The 20,974-nt window shown below is 37.3% G+C and overlaps 1 protein-coding gene across 1 annotated transcript; it reads left to right on the top strand.

Moving 5' to 3' along the window:
• The first annotated feature begins 44 nt into the window (after positions 1-44).
• Positions 45-2,706, top strand: LOC135165897 (uncharacterized). Its single transcript, XM_064127690.1, has 2 exons — positions 45-235; positions 654-2,706. Exon 2 carries the CDS (start codon positions 655-657, stop codon positions 2,110-2,112), a length of 1,458 nt encoding a protein of 485 aa, XP_063983760.1. The 5' UTR covers positions 45-235; position 654; the 3' UTR covers positions 2,113-2,706.
• The last annotated feature ends 18,268 nt before the right edge of the window (positions 2,707-20,974 follow it).

The following is a 20,974-nucleotide window of genomic DNA, read 5'->3' as shown; positions in this document are numbered from 1 at the left end:
AATGGGCATTCATTTGTTTCATTGGAAATGATTGACTTCTTAAATCAATAAAAAAAACAAGACACATTCGGACCGTCGTCAATCCTGAAAATTAGCTGTTCCGTTTTTGGCGTTAAATTTACCGATGCTTAAAAAATATTGAAATTCTATTATTATTTTCTATTCGTTGATCAAATTACATAGAACTTAAAATTCTTAAAATTGACATTGAACAAAATTTCAACCCACAAAAAAAGTAAGTGAAATATTCTCTTGGATTTCTTCTAAATTTCTCCTTAGTTTTTGGTCTATTCGATTAGATGATTCAATAGAAAACTTTCTATAACAAGAAGTCAAGGAATTTCATTTTCTATACAACTTATTCTAGTAATATTTTTTTTAATCAATTTACGTTTTTTTTGGTTAATTTTTTTAATATATAAAAAATGGGGAAAAAATATTTCACGAGAATGAGTTGTAAAGAAAAACCGAACCCTATTGAATGTTTTAAAATTTTTTTCTTTATGTTTTGTTACATTGAAATGGAACAAAAAATTCTAAAATTTCTATATAATTATCCAAAAGCTAATCCAATGTTCTATAGAAGTCCAACAGATTTCTAACACAATTGCTAGATTTTTCCATTAAACTCTCCGTTTCTAATAATTCATTAGGATGGATACAAAGAACGAAAGTGTTATGAGCCTGACAATGCATGACGAATTAGCAACAATTCAGGGCATCAACCGTGGTCTAGATAATTTGCAATGGGTGTCATCAACTGGTGAAAAAAACAGTCTCCAACAACTCCTAGAAATTCCTGAGATGAACGATTTTGAAGATCTGAACGAAGAGACTATTAGCTACATAGAGTCATTTGTCACCGACCCCGGAGAGCAAGCGATAGTTTCCGCAAATGATGATCTTGTGAAAGAAATGGAAAATACCACAGAGGTACCGAGCTCTGAAAATGTCATCACACAAGATGAACTTTCCGAAGTGCAAATTAACGGAGAAATATCGGGATCTTCTTCATCCCGATATTTCTCCTTCGCGAATATCTTTGGTGCCAAACGTGACTCCAATCAATCGACTTCCTCATCAGCAGCGTCAAAAAAATCCTACTTCTCTCGATTATTCAGTCCTCGCAGATCAGAAACCACTAGCCCAGTTTCAAATTTCTCAATACCATCCTGCAATTCTGAAAATGATAAACCAGAGGTTGATTCTGATCAGCTCGCAGTCGCGGAGGAGTTTATCCGAGAAACAGAAGCTCAATGTCCAGCAGGTACTCCCCATTTAAGTTCACTAGCTCGAACAGTTAATCGACCAATCTTGGCATTTTCCTCGTCAATGTCTCTCCGTCATCGAGCTGGAAGTGGCTTAGAAGGTTCCCCTATTATGATACAATTTCACTCACCAAGACCAGGAATGAGCACAGGACACTGGACACTCCTAGGGAATACCGATCCCGAGGGGCTCCCAGAAGAAATGAGTCTTAACAATTGCCTCTTCAACGTAGTCTGCGCTCTCACCGGCCACAAACCTTCGGTATTGCGTAAAGAGACAATCAGGGAGATGCGAAAGCATATAAATAGTCTGGCAAAAAGGATTCAAGTAATGCGAAGACTGGAGGAGTGCGATGTTATTGTGATATTGTTAGGGGGGGCTAGCTATCAAGGAACATCCAGCAGAAGTGCTCAACGGGTTATTGATGATTCTCAGCAGGGTAGATGTCACCCGAATAATCTTCAGGGACATCCAAGAGGTCACGCATCATACCCTGAGGCCCGTGGACCCACTGAGAGCGCGGAAAATTATTCACGGGGAGGTTGGAAAACTGGATTTCTGTCACGGAACGATCAGGATGTTGTTGGACATATGGCGCTCCAAACTTCAGCTGCTCAAAATGCAATGGCAGCTCTCAATAGAGGTACTCAAAGTGAAGCGGTGACACTCAATGCCTCTGAATTGCCTGGATCTTTACCGGCAGCGGCAGAGTTTACTAATGGAAATATACAAAGGCCTAGACCTATTAAGCAACTTGTTTTGGTGCTCAGACACCACGCGGGACAAGCTAATAATCCTAGCTACCCTGTCTTTGTCCATACCTTTTACCCCAAGGTGACATAATTCCAACACATAAATTTTTTTAATTGAAACTTATGAAAGTTTTAATATAATAAACTTGTCATCAATTCTTCAGATATACAGAAAAAATTTCAAGGACGTTTTCATTTTTTACCAGTTCAGATCCTCTGAAATGGGTCTAAAATTCTAATTAATTATTCCAAAATATTGAAAAATGTTTTCGGCACAAAAAAAAAATAGGATCCAAGGACATTCTCGGATTTTATAGAGAGTTGAGAAAATTTGGAATTTAAAGAAAAAAGGAAAGGGTTTTACTTACATATATACGTAAAAATGTCAATTCGTGTATATCAATATTTTTATTTACAATGGTTTTTCACCAGTCACTAATTCAAACAGTCACTATTTTACCTGACTTCTCCAAGTAATAACAATATTTCTGAGGTGCCATTTGGCCGAATTAACTGTACTACCATCGTCCTGTATTAGCTCATTTTTCCTGATAAACTCACATTCATGGTGCAGAATATCGGTATAATCGTGCACATGATTGATTACATTCTTCGAACCTTCGATGAATTGTTGAACTTGATCCTTATTAAATGTCTCGTATAATAAATTATTTTGTAAAATGTGGCTAAGTAAGATGTCACTTTTATATTTTTTGGTAATTTTGGAATTAGAGTTTTCAGAAGATCTAGCAGCATAAACTGCATGTGACTGTCCTTATCATTGGAATTCATTAGTATATTAAGCAAATTCTCACATATAATACCACAAGTGCTTCAAAATTATCGAATATTTCCCGATAGATTCGTTGCAAACAAATGAAGGAGTCAAGTTTTTCAGGCTAAAAAATCACGAGTGCGAAGCACGAGTGATTTTTCTTGAAAAACTTGACGACTTCATTTGTATGCAGGGAACCTAGAGGGAAATATTCTATAATTTTGAAGCTCGAGTGGTATTCAGGGGATTATTTTTCCTATCCAAATTTCGGCCAAGAGAATTCGGTCGTGAAGTGGTAAACTAGGATAAGTGCATTTTTTTTGAAAATGGGTTTTTTGTTTAAATTGAAGCATAACATTGTTCCGGAGGTCCTCACAAAAGGATTTAGCTGAAAATCAATTTTTGGTGCCAGTATCGAACAAAAATGAGGAGGATAAGTGACATTATGACAGCGCAAATGAAGATAAGTTGACATATCCTCCGAGGCTGAGTTGCTGGGAAAGGATAAGTTGACTTATCTTACTATTTCTACACGACTTGCTGCATTGTTTGAACCAGGTCTGTTTCGAGCGGCTTGAATAAATTATTTATTCAAACAAATCAACAATAATTCGTTGGGGATTCCGGGACAGTAGTTCAATCGGTTTATCTCCCACTCAATGAGATCTACCAATCTGGTTGATGGTAATAAAAAATTATCATCAACCACGAATTCTAACCCGCCATAAAAAACGGGCAATGTTTACAAAATAAATAGAGTCAGCGCCAAAAAAGCAGGAGAGAGAATATCAGCTCTATCGAGTTTTTTCTCTTCTCTACTACCAATATTACTTGGGGATAAAACAACCGACACTCAATAATTTACGTGAAAAATTGCAAATCCCCTATAACTATAACAAAATTCTACTATCCCTGTCCATTGCGTACACGACCACCCACAGCCAAGGACCAATAAAATTATGTGTTACGAATGATTTCATTGCTATATAATATCCCTCCTTACGGGGGGAGGTCAGTTAGATGTGAATTGTCCGAGTGCAAACGTCGTTACGGTGAAAATGTACAAGAAAATGAAGACTAACGGATCCAGACATTATCTCATCAAGTGAAGACAATGATTAAAAAGGGGTAGATATGATCAGTGTAATACAATTGAAAATGCAGTCTAATAAATACATAAATAAAATGTTTCGTACACAATGCGACGGAATTTAGTAATTGATTATGATCCCGACAACAACTAGAGGATAAGTCAACATATCTCTTTCCATTTTTATTGCCGAGGAAGATAAGTTGACTTATCTTTTGTTGCCAATCATGACAGTGAGGATAAGTGCGTGAATTAGGCATCAAATCTAGTACAAAGTCTTGGTGCCATCGTTATTAACAAATACTGGAGCAATAAATAAATATCCATCATTAGATGCGTGAAAATCCTCCTTACAATGCTGCAAATCGTTTGTCAGCTCTCCTGAAAAATTCAGATTTCTGCACTTATCCTAGTTTACCACTTCACGACCGAATTGTGCCATGACATGAAAAGAGGTTTATTTGGTTAAGTGTCGTTTGTTTACCAAAATATTCAAAAAATTATCGCATGTAATACCACAAGAGCTCCGAAATTATCGGATATTTCCCGATAGGTTCGTTGCAAACAAATGAACGTGTCAAGTTTTCCAGTTTAAAAATCACGAGCGCGAAGCGCGAGTGATTTTTCTGGAAAACTTGACGAGCTTATTTGTTTGCAGGGAACCTTGAGGGAAATATCAGATAATTTCGAAGTTCGAGTGGTATTCGGGGGATTATTTTTTGCATCCAAATCTTGGCCGATAGAATTGCACCATGAGACATAATTTTAAACGAATTGCCATTTAATCTGTCAGATACAATTGAGGGTTACTTCAACATTTGTTTTTTTTTATATATATCAACATGCAAAATTTCCAGTGAAATTTCCAAGAATATCCGCTGAAATACCGTGTTGACTATACAAAATAACGTCGAATGGTGCAATCCTATTGGCCAAGATTTGGATGGGAAAAATAATCGCTGATATTCGAGGTAGGCTATACAAAATATCATCAAATGGTGCAATTCTATTGGCTGAAATTTGGGTGGGAAAAATAATCAGTAGTAATACCCCAAGCCCTTCAAAATTATCGGATATTTCCCGAGAGTTTCGTTGCGTACCAACGAGAGGGATAAGGTTCGCAGGTTAAAAAACCCGAGCGCGAAGCGCGAGGGTTTTTCTGCGAATCTTATCCCGATCGGTGCTACGCAGGGAAACGCAGTGCTATCGCAGTGCTATCAGTCCCGACGTGCTTCCGAAGCTCGGATTTTCCAGCGGCAATCTGTTTATTACAAGCACAACAAAACACACGATTTGGACAGTTATCAACACTTTTCACCCACCCAGAAAACTCAGGTTCACTTTTCCAAGATTCTTAAAATACTGTTCTTTTTTTCCATACTGGAGTACCGGAAACTGGCCTTAGTGTCACCTTCGTCGGTCCACTCCCATCTCCATCGCCAATTCGCGTTCAAAAACTATCCGAAACACTCGAAAATAACAGAAAAACACGGAATCGCACGTTGATGTTCGCTCGCTGTTTGTTTTAGACTGAGTGAGCCTCTTCAGCTCGAATTTTGTTTTGGAAATCATTGTTTTGATATATACGAGTGTGTATGTGTGAATGTCAGCACATGTCAAAAGTTTGCTTCCGAACAATGGAGTTCGACACAGTCCATAGTGTCCATTCGTAGAAGCAAAATACAAAAAAAAAAGGACGGTGAAAAGGGTATCGAAAAGCGGAAGAATGCAAGCATGTATATATATATATGTATCTATACCTATGTTCCCCTCGTAAGTCTCAAAAAAGACAAAAATTAAATACGGACGTATTGTATTTATTTTTATTAAAATAAATTGATTTCGTACTTAAAATAGATTAGATTCTTGCTGTATTCTACTTATAGAAATTATTAGAAATATAGAATAGAAATTATTAAATCCGCCCCCCTTTGAGCCTGTGGTCGCAAGCATGCCCAGTAGCAGTAGTTGCGCGAGGGAGCTGCGGATTTTTGCCCCCGTCTGTAATCACTAGTTCGACTTCAGATGCCGAAATGTTAAGTTAAGTCTACAACTTATGAATAAAAGTTTCAATAATATAATCTCACTAAATTGGTGTCTGTGTTTAATCATTTAATTTAAAATTCCTGCACTTGTGACTACGCCTAGTTTCTTTTCTCGACAGTTGAATCCCTGCAAAGGGGTGCTCTCACCATCTGAAAATTCGGTGTACAGTCGACCATTTGTACAGTTGAACAAGTACGAACGGAGCCCCCCAAACCCTCAGAACTGAGCCTCTACTGCAGTCAATCCTTTCCGAGTTGCGCTATCTAGCTGATATATAGAGATCAGTGGATTGTATTCGTGATGAACAGAATTAACTGGACATTGGTTCAACGAGGATTAGTCGGCCCTATTTGCATTGGATGGCACAAAGATTGAACAACTGAATATTTTGTTAGGCTAATTTTAACCGAATATTGCATCAGTAAATGAGAGAAGTGGAATTCGTCGGAAGTTCAGATCTTCAGGTGGGGAAAATGGTTGAGTTTTTAGACAGAGGCATTGACCTGCCTATTCCATATTGTTTTTATGATTTGTTTCTGTAGTTTTTTGCAATGGAGACGTCGGAAACAGAGGAAGTGACGCCTCCTTCGTATCAAGTGGTCATGCTTGAACTGGCCCTTACGGAAAATTCTATACTTTACTTGCCAACTGGGGCCGGCAAAACGTACATCGCTGTTATGTTGATCAAGGCCATGAGTGCATCCATCAGGAAACCATTTTCGGAGGGTGGTAAAGTAACGATTTTTGCAGTCAATACTGTACCCCTCGTGCTTCAACAATCTATGTACATTAAGAGACATACTGGTCTCACTTGTCAGGGATACAGTGGTGTTTTGGAGGTTGACTTCTGTAAAGAATCCAAGTGGCAGAAGGTTTGGAGGAAGGTGGTTTGGAGGTTGACTTCTGGAAAGAATCCAAGTGGCAGAAGGTTTGGAGGAAAGTGGTTTGGAGGTTTCCAGAAGGCAACCTCCAAATCACCACTGTATCCCTGACAAGTGAGACCAGTATGTCTCTTAATGTACATAGATTGTTGAAGCACGAGGGGTACAGTATTGACTGCAAAAATCGTTCTTTTACCACCCTCCGAAAATGGTTTCCTGATGGATGCACTCATGGCCTTGATCAACATAACAGCGATGTACGTTTTGCCGGCCCCAGTTGGCAAGTAAAGTATAGAATTTTCCGTAAGGGCCAGTTCAAGCATGTCCACTTGATACGAATGAGGCGTCACTTCCTCTGTTTCCGACGTCTCCATTGCAACAAACTACAGAAACAAATCATAAAAACAATATGGAATAGGCAGGTCAATGCCTCTGTCTAAAAATTCAACAATTTTCCCCACCTGAAGACCTGAACTTCCGACGAATTCCACTTCTCTCATTTACTGATGCAATATTAGGTTAAAATTAACCTAACAAAATATTCAGTTGTTCAATCTTTGTGCCATCCAATGCAAATAGGGCTGACTAATCCTCTTTGAACCAATGTCCAGTTAATTCAGTTCATCACGAATACAATCCACTGATCTCTGTACATCAGCTAGATAGCGCAACTCAGGAAGGATTGACTGGAGTAGAGGCTCAAAAAAAAAAAAAAAAAAAAAAAGAGAGTTGCCTCCTAAGCATCACTACGTGAAGCTTTCGACTATGCTGTACCTCGCAATTGCATACCAGCATTTGTTTAGTCTCATTCATCGGCTTGCTCTTTTCGCTATTTAAGTTTTCCACATTCTTACTATCGATTTGGCTGTGGTGTTTATTTATCCTCGCATCCTCATGCGAGAACACGAGTGGGGAGTAGAGGCTCAGTTCTGAGGGTTTGGGGGGGCTCCGTTCGTACTTGTTCAACTGTACAAATGGTCGACTGTACACAGAATTTTCAGACGGTGAGAGCACCACTGTGCAGGGATTCAGCTGTCGAGAAAAGAAACTAGGCGTAGTCACAAGTGCAGGAATTTTAAATTAAATGATTAAACACAGACACCAATTTAGTGAGATTATCTTATTGAAGCTTTTATTCATAAGTTGTAGACTTAACTTAACATTTCGGCATCTGAAGTCGAACTAGTGATTACAGACGGGGGCAAAAATCCGCAGCTCCCTCGCGCAACTACTGCTCCTGGGCATGCTCGCGACCGCAGGCTCAAAGGTGGCGGATTTAATAATTTCTATTCTATATTTCTAATAATTTCTATAAGTAGAATACAGCAAGAATCTAATCTATTTTAAGTACGAAATCAATTTATTTTAATAAAAATAAATACAATACGTCCGTATTTGATTTTTGTCTTTATTGACACTTACGAGGGGAACATAGGTATAGATACATATATATATACATGCTTGCATTCTTCCGCTTTTCGATGCCCTTTTCACCGTCCGTTTTTCTTTGTATTTTGCTTCTAGGAATGGACACTATGGACTGTGTCGAACTCCATTGTTCGGAAGCAAACTTTTGACATGTGCTGACATTCACACATACACACTCGCATATATCAAGACAATGACTTCTAAAACAAACAGCGAGCGAACATCAACGTGCGATTTCGTGTTTTTCTGTTATTTTCGAGTGTTTCGGATAGTTTTTGAACGCGAATTGGCGATGGAGATGGGAGTGGACCGACGAAGGTGACAGGAAGGCCAGTTTCCGGTACTCGAGTATGGAAAAAAAGAAAAGTATTTTAAGAATCTTGGAAAAGTGGAACTGAGTTTGCTGGGTGGGTGAAAAGTGTTGATAACTGTCCAAATCGTGTGTTTTGTTGTGCTTGTAATAAACAGATTGCCGCCGGAAAATCCGAGCTTCGGAAGCATGTCGGGACTGATAGACATAGGGAGAATGTTTTGAAGTCCAATTTCATCCCCGGGGCTCCAAAATTAATTGATGAAGGGAATGCTCTTGAGGAAGATTCCAGTAGCGTTGGGTTGGCCCATAAAAAAGCAGTTAAAACTGCGGAAATCCTATTGTCTAATTACACTGCAGCGCATAATGTCCCTATCAGCTTCGTCGGTCACTTTCTTCCTGTGATTAAACGATCATTTCCGGATAGTATAATCGCGCAAGGTTGTTCTCTGAATATGTACAAAGTGTACCAGCATCATTGAGAATATTTTGGGGAAAGTCGCGAACGATAATCTCGTGAAAATTTTAAGGGTAAATAAGTTTTCGATTCTTGCAGACGAAACAACAGATATTTCAAAAAAGAAAGCTCTTTGTGTTCTCGCGCGATATGTTTCTCCTGACAACGGTACTATTCACACGGAATTATTAGATCTCGAACTGGATCCAACGGATGGTTCAGCAGAAAAAATTTATAATTCGTTTCAATTATCGTTACGCGAAAAGCAAATTCCGTTGCAGAATATCGTGTTGTCTAATGAGCCGGAAGAATTAATTAGAGGTGCATCGATGTATCTCTCGAATAGTCCGAAACGATGCGAAAATTATTATTTTTTTCATCCCAATTTCATCCAATGAAATGGAGGGATTTCCCGTCACGTGATACAAGTAAAACGATTTTACTTTGGGTATTTTTCGAAGATTTTCCTGTTTGTTGCTAAGCAATGAAAATATCCAATAAACAATTTGTACGCGTTTCAAACCCCAAAACTGTTATTACAAAAAATCAAGTTCAAAGACTTTACCTCGACATGAGCAGTGTTTTATGTGTGGAGAGCACAATTAAATGACCTCACACTATTTTCGTTTTGTATTATTTTATTTATTTAAAGTTTGGAACAATGTCGTCTGTTAACATTTAAAAATGCCCGTTGCAGTAATTCTGCGTTGGGCTGCAATGATGTTTTTATGAATATGCCCAAGCAGTGAATCTGCTTGGATTAAGACTTATTTGAAGTGGAACGGTCACTTCGTCTTTTTAATTTCAATTGACCCTGTCTGAAGCGGAGCGGTCGCTTCGGGGTTGCAGTGCGAACTGACTTTCTTTTTGACTTTTCTATCTTGGGTAAAATTTTGTAAAGTGGAGGGGGCGTGTGTGTGTGCAACGTTTGGTGACAACAAAAAAGGTCTGTTTCCTATATTTTACATCTATCTTCTCTCTCTAAACTGTAAGTGGATAGATGACCATGCCATCGAGTCTTAAAGCAATAAAATTTCTCCAAAGGTTAGCTACGCTAGAGTCAAGTTGCAGTTTTACGACTAGTCCCTTATTGTAATGTTTATAAATTCCTACGGATACATTTGTGGGTCTATGGACCACGTGTGACCAAATAAACTTGAATACAGTGGGTCCTTATTTTCTAGACGATACTGGAGAATAATACGCTAATTCTTTTATTCAAATAATTCTACCGAACAAGCAGATTTGGAGGAGAATCCTTGCAGATTATTGATCAAAAAATTAGAAATAATGTTCCTAATAATACAGTGAAGACAAAAGCCACAATTTGGAAACAATTCTCTGCATTTTGTTCAAACAGAAAATAGACGCTGGAGAAGCCACAACTACGAGTGAAAAACCATACTATATGACGTGAAATGCCACACATTTAATTGTTTGAAATTGGAATGAAAAAAATAATCAGTAGTAATACCCCTTGACCTTCAAAATTAATCGGATATTTCCCGAGAGTTTCGTTGCGTAGCAACGAGAGGGATAAGGTTCGCAGGTTAAAAAACCCGAGCGCGAAGCGCGAGGGTTTTTCTGCGAATCTTATCCCGATCGGTGCTACGCAGGGAAACTGGAGGGAAATATCCGATTAATTTTGAAGGTCAAGGGGTATTTGGCTGGATTATTTTTTTCATTCCAATTTCAAACAATTAAATGTGTGGCATTTCACGTCATATAGTATGGTTTTTCACTCGTAGTTGTGGCTTCTCCAGCGTATATTTTTTGTCTGCACAAAATGCAGAGAATTATTTCCAAATTGTGGCTTTTGTCTTCACTGTATTATTAGGAACATTATTTCTAATTTTTTGATCAATAATCTCCAAGGATTCCCGTCCCAATCTGCTCATGTCGAGGTAAAGTCTTTGAACTTGATTTTTTGTAATGACAGTTTTGGGGTTTGAAACGCGTACAAATTGTTTATCGGATATTTTCATTGCTTAGCAACAAACAGGGAAATATCCGAAAAATATCCGAAGTAAAACTCTCTTACTTGTACCACGTGACGGGAAATGCCACCATTTGATTGGTTGAAATTGGGATGAAAAAAATAATCCAGCCAAATACCCCTCGACCTTCAAAATTAATCGGATATTTCCCTCCAGTTTTCCTGCGTAGCACCGATCGGGATAAGATTCGCAGAAAAACCCTCGCGCTTCGCACCTTATCCCTCTCGTTGTTACGCAACGAAACTCTCGGGAAATATCCGATAATTTTGAAGGTCTTGGGGTATTACTACTGATTATTTTGCCCACCCAAATTTCAGCCAATAGAATTGCACCATTTGTTGATATTTTGTATAGCCTACCTCGAATTTCAGCGATTATTTTTCCCACCCAAATCTCGGCCAATAGGATTGCACCATTCGACGTTATTTTGTATAGCCATCACGGTATTTCAGCGGAAATTCTTGGAAATTTCACTGGAAATTTTGCATGTTGATATATATAAAAAAAAACAAATGTTGAAGTAACCCTCAATTGTATCTGACAGATTAAATGGCAATTCGTTGACAATTATGTCTCATGGTGCAATTCTATCGGCCAAGATTTGGATGCAAAAAATAATCCCCCGAATACCACTCGAACTTCGAAATTATCTGATATTTCCCTCAAGGTTCCCTGCAAACAAATAAGCTTGTTCAGTTTTCCAGAAAAATCACTCGCGCTTCGCGCTCGTGATTTTTAAACTGGAAAACTTGACACGTTCATTTGTTTGCAACGAACCTATCGGGAAATATCCGATAATTTCGGAGCTCTTGTGGTATTATATGCGATAATTTTTTGATAATTTTGATAAACAAACGAACCAAACCAAATAAACCTCTTTTCATGTCATGGTACAATTCTCTTGGCCGAAATTTGGATAGGACAAATAATCCCCTGAATACCACTCGAGCTTCAAAATTATAGAATATTTCCCTTTAGGTTCCCTGCATACAAATGAAGTCGTCAAGTTTTTCAGGAAAAATCACTCGTGCTTCGCACTCGTGAAGGAGTCAAGTTTTTCAGCCTGAAAAACTTGACTCCTTCATTTGTTTGCAACGAATCTATCGGGAAATATTCGATAATTTTGAAGCACTTGTGGTATTATATGTGATTATTTTTCCCACCCAAATTTCAGCCAATAGAATTGCACCATTTGTTGATATTTTGTATAGCCTACCTCGAATATCAGCGATAATTTTTTGAATATTTTGGTAAACAAACGACACTTAACCAAATAAACCTCTTTTCATGTCATGGCACAATTCTCTTGGCCGAAATTTGGATAGGAAAAATAATCCCCTGAATACCACTCGAGCTTCAAAATTATAGAATATTTCCCTCTAGGTTCCCTGCATACAAATGAAGTCGTCAAGTTTTTCAGGAAAAATCACTCGTGCTTCGCACTCGTGATTTTTTAGCCTGAAAAACTTGACTCCTTCATTTGTTTGCAACGAATCTATCGGGAAATATTCGATAATTTTGAACCACTTGTGGTATTATATGTGATAATTTTCGGAAATTTGTATTGAACAGAAAACAAGGAAATTGCTGTCAATGCATTTTTCAATTCGGGGAACAGTGACACCGATGCTCATTTAGGACGAAAACTCTGGAAATTTAGGATTTCATTGGAAAATCAAGGAAATTGATCTCCAATATTCATATTAGATTATATATTTGAATAAATTACGAAATTTTCATTTTCGTACCGCTTAAAATTCGGGAATTTTACTGAAGGATAAGTTCGACCGGAGATTTCATGATTTTCAAATGTGTAAAAAGCATGTGATGCCACTGGATTGGTAATTCCCAGTGAACTATCCCGATATTAATAAAAAGGTTTTATTAGTATTGTTCATCCTATTAACAAAATGAGTCATTTTCTTACTCCGAATCTATCGCGTTTTCGTTTCTCTCCCATGTCTCTTTCCGTCCGACTGCCCCACCACGCGCGCCATCCCTTTTCCTTTTTCGCTTTTTCGTTACATACGATATTGGATTTACAGCCCAACGAGCGCAAAGAAGTTTCACTTCAAAAGTGGACACCCAGTAGAATCGCAGATGCTTGTTCCATAGCCAATTCTCTCATTGTGTGACACATACTGCGATCTCTTAGTCCCAACGGAAAACTTTAGCTGATATCGATTGCAGTCAACATGGAATTAATCTCTACCTTGACCACGCTGGTTAACCCACCCTGCGCCGCAGTACAGATGTGACTATGCCTAGTGTTTTTTTCTCGACAGTTGAATCCCTGCACAGTGTTGCTCTCACCATCCTGATAATTCCGTGTACAGTTGACCATTTATACAGTTGTACAAGTTCGAACGGGGCCCCCCACCCTATTGTCCTCATGCCATAATCTCTTCTTTGTTACGAAGGCCTTGTTATGGCGGGTGGCCGAAGGGAGGGGATCCAATTAAAAAACATTTATTCTTTGGAAAAATACATAACCATCAACAATATAAACTAAGGAAAACGAATCTTAATCAAAATACTAAAAAATGAATGATGCTTTAAATAATGAATAACGCTCAACTGTCATGCCACTCCGAAGTTGCGACAGTCTCCGTTAGAGGCATAGTAGACCGCGTTTAGCGGAGGGTAGGTAAACATATACTATTTTGGGTAGGTACTCCTGAACGAATAGGCAATTTGTACGATTTTGACGAATGGAGTGGGAGGCAAAGGCAAGAATTCGGAAGGAAGAGGGTGAATTTTTAGGGTTGACGTGACTTTTATTGACCCTAGACGGTCCTGATTAGTCCAGAAGTGTAATCAGCCTTTCGGCCACTTTACACTCTGCCTTAGGCAGCCATCTAGTCGATGGTCGCTAGTATCTGTGCCCTACGCGCAAATTCGTAGAGTTCCTTGATACCGTCCTTGTCGATATGTATATCTGTGCATGCGGACCCAAAAACCTCCCATCTGACTTCATCGAGTCCATTCCATCTTGTGCATAGGTGATGAAGGTCCTCCTCTGTCAACCCGCATCTGTTGCACAGGGGGTCAGTCCCTTTACCTATCCTTGATAGGTACAGAGCTAAGGGCCAGTGCCCAGTGATAAGCCCCACTAGAGCACGGAGGTTAGCCCTGTTTAGGCCCAACTGTGCTTCTGCCACCTTCCTTATGGGTTCTTTCAGGAGAGATTTGGTGTGTCTAGATTTTTAGGGTTATACTTGAGTCGGGTGACAATAATTGATGGCCATAAAGTCATAAACAACCACATAAAGATATAGAGGCGAGGTGAATAAATGAAAACTATTCAAATATTAGCAGGAACATTTTCTTAATCCTCGGGAATTCACGATAATAACGGTCGAAGAAATAAATTGAATGGACTTTCGAATTTTAGGATAATAAATGTTACGACAAGATTTGAATTTTGACAAGATGTCCAGACGATGGGGAACTACGCATACGTATTGGAAATGGGTTATTTGAAATAAGAATTCTGGAAGTGATTGAAACTATTCTTCGACTTTTTTAGGTAACTCAAATAATTGTGCTTGGAAGACACATCCGCTCTGTACCGATTCCTCAGAGGAACTAGCTAGATTTTCCAAAGGGTAACAACATCTTGGACCTTTTAGTCACACGCTCTCCAAGAGTCCTACTCATTCCACTTTGTCTACATACTTAAAATCAAACCTAAACACCATACCTCACACTTCTCAGAATTCCAGTCCATAATGATGTTTTTTCCAATTTAAAGTATGAACACTCAAAAGAGAATGAGATTGATTTTTACTTTCTATTTATTTATTTCATGACAAATTCAACAATACGACTCAAATGAAAATAAGTCTAGCCATTGGGGAACTAAATGAAGGTCCAATTATGGAATTGGAAATGAGAAACATTTGAAATTGTCAATAATGGACATCTGGGATAATTTCAAAATGCTAAATGCAGAGAATACTAGGAAACAATTATTTAACATTACAAAAAATTATTTAACATTTCCGAGAGCCTAAAATTCAACGATGTGCACCGATGTCTCCCCACCTCGTCTCTCATCCTATCGCGATTCCAAACAGAATCCATCGATATTTTGTCCAGTTACCGAGGAACGGTACAGCAAAGTTCAAGTGAATGGAAAAATTGGCTTTTCAAAGTTTTTTTTATTAAACATTTGGGATTTTCTCCTGGGAAGGATTGTAGTCTCAAATGTCTGAAAGCCTCAATGTCTGAAAAAACTGAGAATCAACATGACAATGTCTAACAAATTGCTATGATGAGATGTCTTCATTTCGTATCCCTCGCCAATATCCGACAGGGTTTGATTGGAATGTGATCAATCAAAATCTACCCCACTCGTACAGTTCTCGTGAAAGACAAATACAATGGTCGACAAAAGTTTTCGTAATACGCGATGCTCTAAAATTCAACGTCATGATCGATGGCGTCAACGTCAATTGGTGGACTCATCACTCATAGTACAGCAGCCAGTGATCGAAATTGTAAGATGCACTAATTTTCCGGAGGAGGAAATATTACAATAATTTTACCAACAGTCCTGTTTGCAAACTAGTAAATATTTTAAAAGTTTCTGGGAGTATTAAAGCAACTTCATTCAAGCAATCCTTTCAAATATGAATGATTTTCCTGTATTGTACAGTTGATTAATAAAATATTTGTTCTGGCGCAGAAGAATTTCTTTTGTTGTGCATTTTCTTTCCCCGGAAACTAAAGATGTTATAAATCATAAAAGCTCCTGCTTAATATTTCTAAAATTCTAAATCCATCGAGCAAATCGTTTTATTATGCCCGCTGAGTAAAATACTCAGTTTCGTGAAGGGGTTACTCTCATGTGAACGCCTATATTTTACCACTTTTTAGGAAATTTTTTTTTATGCGACAACAAACCTCAATCATGTTGATTTTTCAACATATTTTTATTTGTATTTTGAAATATCCGAAAAAATTTTTTTTTTCGTTTTTTACATTTTTAACATATATTTTTTTAAAGTCAAAGTAGTCCCCAACAAAAAAAGGTAGTTCATTGGTCAAGGTGATAGCGGCTGTTCATGTTGTCTGAGATAAAAAAATCGAATGGATTATTATTCAGTAGATCTGCGGCTATCGTCCCTACCAAATATAATCAATTTCATTAAAGAAAAAATATCGAACTTCAAAAAAAAATCACGAAAATCTTGTTCTTTTTCGTTAAAACTCGTTAAAAAAAAATATGAAAATATTTTCGAAAATAAACAATTCTGTTAGGGACGATAACTATAAATGAGTAGAAGAACATATATAAATGTTAAAGCAATCGGTTGAATACTTTTTCTTGTAAGACCATGACCGTTTCAGAAAATGATGATTCGAGAAAAACGCGTTTAAAGTTTAAAGCCTGGTAGACAGTCGCTTACGACACGTCGGCGACTATGAGCTGTAACTTATCAAGTACTATGAATTTCGGTCTGAATTTTTCACAGCATGTTTTCAATAGGTTTTACTGTCAAAATATAAAAAAAAATCGATTTTTCGAAGTGATCACACGAGAGTAACCCCTTAATGACCTTTTCCCCACGATTTATAAATTTCCAACACTTTAATTTTATATGTGGGTTTCGGGAATATGATGATAATAATTCCTGGTCCCTCACCAACGACGACCGAATCTTTCCCGGACATTTTCCATCGTCTTAAAGGCATTTTATTACGGTCAATATTTACCCGCGCGCCTCTCCTCGAGGTCCGTGCTTTGAGACAACATTCCAACACTCCGTTACAACATTAGTAGTTTTTCTAAGTTATGAATTACACCTTATCGGTTACATTCAATAGTCAAAATATTAGACAGACCCTCTCGGTATTTTACATAAACATTATTTGATATCCGTTTTTAAATTACTTTATACTAAACATAAATAATAAATAAATAATTGAAATATTGATAAACAAAATAGCATTTCACAAACACCTCTTCAATATCAATTCAGTGAAGGAGTGTACAATACTAGTAGTAAAGATGAACACAAACAGATTTATATTGATTTTAACATTGTAAATAATTATCTCCTTCTATTTAATATCGTGTGTAGATCTTTATTCGATTTTAACATTTTCTTTCTAGTCAAGGACTCGAAATACTTCTAGCTAGGTGAATAATCCGATGGGGTTCGCTCGAGAGTGTCCCTCGTCCTTGGTTCGTCCAGGCTGGGAAGTCTGCCCCAAAGACAAGGCCCTTTTGTCTATGGGGTTGGTCCACGGGTTGGGCTCTTGGGCGATCGTCCAATTTGGTGTTAAAAATATTTCCTACACTAATAAAGAATGGTTGAAAGACGTTTTACCTTGACAACTCCCCCCCACCACATTAATTTTACATACAAACCCGGGCTCCCCACTCTTTCTCTCGAAAGAAAAACATTGTTCTGTCGCAGAAGAGATTTTTTCTTTTTAAAATTCAATAGTCTCGTCAAATTATTATAATTTGTATTTTTATTTCTCGACTGTGATTTCCCCCAAGAGTTGTTTGATTGAAGGTTAAATTTTCGAATTATTTCAGTGGGAATAAAATTTCTTTATTACTCCATCATTATAGTCGGGTATTTCCCAGGTCCTGATCATTCGAATGATTTTATTGTGGAACAATTTTTATGATTCTTAGTCCTTCGAATGATTTTATTGCTACTCTCTATCATGAGGAAATTGAAATTTCAGGATCTCTCCATGGTCCGTGCGTTCACGTAAGGATTTTTGTCTCATTTAATTGTAAATTGGTTTCGTAGTTTAACCCAAGGCAATATTTTATAATTCATGAATTACCAGTTGATCAGAGTAAGTTCCTACACTTATTCTATCAGCTGTATCTGTTTATGAGTGACACCGCTTCTGGTTACACTCTCCTGTCTATATAATTAAATTCATTTTCCAGTTTTTAATAATAGTTTCGGTTTAAAAAAAAATTGTTTGAGATCCATTAAATATAATTGTGATTTGCATCAAGTGTAAATCAGTGCAACGAATAAAACCCAATAGCAAAAAACTCTCACAAACACCTCCTCAGTGTCCAGACGAAATGACTCTAGTCTCCACTTTTTGGTGAAGATGTCCAACTCAGCATTCGTCAGTTGTTTATATAAAACAATGCCAGGCAACGTCGGTCTAGTCCCAGTATGTTTATGCTATGGTGTTGATGCTATGGTCCCCGCACCAACCGTCTCTGTTCCGAGTTGGAAAGCGATCTTAAACCTTTCGAAAAATTCATTCACACATGTGTGCTTATTTCCTTGATATTATAATACTGGCTGAACAATTAATTATATTTGAATTAATGTAACTGATAAACCTTCGACAATTCATCTACGATGTGCTCTCCCCAGCGATGCAGGGGGAACTGCCTGACCAACACTCCCCAATGCTGATCTTCACTGCCGACCGAGTTATTTGTTTGGACTGAAACCCGACCTGCGTCGTCAAAGTCTCGAATACCTCTTCCTGGTGTTTACAACGCTATTCGGTGATTTTCCATATAAGGGCTCCTTTGTCCTCGCCACACAGCAAGTGACCTGATGACGTTTTTCCTTTATTTTTATGATTAATTTTTTGTTGCATTCATTAGATACAAACTTGTCATGTGAATAATTCTCATCCACATTTCTCTCTTTTTCTGCACTGAATAACAAACTCTGAATGAAAATGACGAATATACGATGGCAGTTTGAGTAGAAGTGTCAGTACGAAGATGGAGTTTTTTAAAAACTTCTATTTCGTCCCACTATTCCATTTTCCCCTGGCAGCCCATTTCGCCCCGCCCTCCCTTACACTAATCTTAGTCATTATATTAATGATTATGCTGATTATATCAATCCTACATCAATCTCCAACTATCCCCTCAATGCCCCATTCAGGTGACTCTATCCAGAATATTTTAAAAATTTATGTAACAAAAATTATTTCGTTATTTAAAAACAAAATACTTTTCTATTCAGCAAAAACAAAGAACAGTTCAAGTGTCCTTATATTTCAAATTTAAATTAAACTAGAGGGTTTAACCTCGAGATTGTAAACTAACAAAACTAAAAAATTACATAGTAATTTTCAATTTTTTTTTATTGTTAACAACACAGGGTGAAGTGTTTATATTTATATTTTTTGGTTGGTTTCAATCTTCATTAAATTACAGTTCTCAACATTGAATGTTCTTTTCCACATGAATCACATAAAATATTTGAACAAGTCTTTTAGAACTCGACTCACTTCACGTTGTTTTCAATCTGAGAATACGATTTTTCAAATGCAGTTTTATCGCTCGAGTCGAAGCTGCGGATTACAAAACGCATGCGCAAAATTAATGATATGATACTTCATTATATTTGTTTAGAATTAATAGAACAGGTGCGTTAAAATTACTCGATAGCCTCGTTGACTAAAAGCACGTGCGTCAGACTTTTGACAACTGAAAATCCTGAGGGCGCCATAGGAGGGTTCTAGAAGGTTCATTAAAATTCAATTTGCATTTGTTTCAAGAAGCGAGTATGCAAAAACCATATTTCAGAGTCGAAAATTTAAAATTAATGAATTCTGAATACAGTTGACCATTCTTTCCCCACTCGTTCCACACCGTCAACGCCCCCGTGACATCTGTCAGTCATTAACATCACGCCTGGCTCATTGCAAACAGAACTTCAGAAGTTTAGGAAAAAATATAGAAATATTCATATTGAGTTTCAGCCCCGCGGTTTAGATTTGACAAGTCCTTGTAGTGTTGTCATTTGCTTTACAATTCAATCCTCAGCGTGACGAATTGCACTGATTGTCGTCGACAGTCAGAATGGAAAGATGATGAAGGGGGATGAGGAACGTTTTAAATTGTGGGGACTTTACAGCACTTGCGGTAATTCCCATCAAACACACCAAAGTCAACTTTTTTTTGTATTTCTCTTTCTGCCAACTGTATATACGCTTTTGTTGAAAAATTGGTTGAAAAGGGGATCACGATTCACTGGAAGTTTTGTGGAAAAATATGAGATTTTTTTTTATGGGAATCGCAACAGAAAAAATATTAATAGATACGGGAGGAGAGCCTTATTTATATTGTATTACTCAATGCTGATGAGAATAAAAATATTTTTTTATAAAAAATGCACCAAGAAAAAGTTTAGTGTAGTGGTTTTACCTTAAAAACTTTTGAAAAATAAATAGAAATAAAAAGGAGCGCTAAATAAAGGCGGTGTGTGATGAAAAAAAAAAGTTGAAGGAAAATCAAAGGTTCTTTTTATTATTTAGGGTGATTGCACCTATAATTACATTGTTTTTCTGTATACATTACTTTTTCCTACAATACATAATTTCGTAAAGTTGATATTGGATTATGGACAGGGATTATTTAAATAAAAAAAACATAAAGAGCCTCTTACACAGTACTATGATATTAACTCACCACTAATTGCACGACTAATAAACGAATTTTTAATACGTCGAAGAAATATGTCAATACTTGGAAAAAATACAAATTCGAGATTTTCAGGAAAAATATAAAACTTGGAAAAAGTGAATTTTATACCCGGGGAAATGGGTCCAGAGTGTGAAAAGTTTGGTCACTAAGAGTCAGTTACGCTGGAGATATCATAGGAGAAAGATATACCTTCTGCGTGCGATAATGAAAAATTAAAGTTTATAAGCTAATCGTTTTGATATTATTTAGAAAATCCTTGTCCATAATCACATATAATACCACAAGTGGTTCAAAATTATCGAATATTTCCCGATAGATTCGTTGCAAACAAATGAAGGAGTCAAGTTTTTCAGGCTAAAAAATCACGAGTGCGAAGCACGAGTGATTTTTCCTGAAAAACTTGACGACTTCATTTGTATGCAGGGAACCTAGAGGGAAATATTCTATAATTTTGAACCTCGAGTGGTATTCAGGGGATTATTTTTCCTATCCAAATTTCGGCCAAGAGAATTGTGCCATGACAT

The sequence above is a fragment of the Diachasmimorpha longicaudata genome, chromosome 9, assembly GCF_034640455.1.
Source record: "Diachasmimorpha longicaudata isolate KC_UGA_2023 chromosome 9, iyDiaLong2, whole genome shotgun sequence".
Taxonomy (NCBI): Eukaryota; Metazoa; Arthropoda; class Insecta; order Hymenoptera; family Braconidae; genus Diachasmimorpha; species Diachasmimorpha longicaudata.
This window is presented reverse-complemented; position numbering and strand designations above follow the sequence as displayed.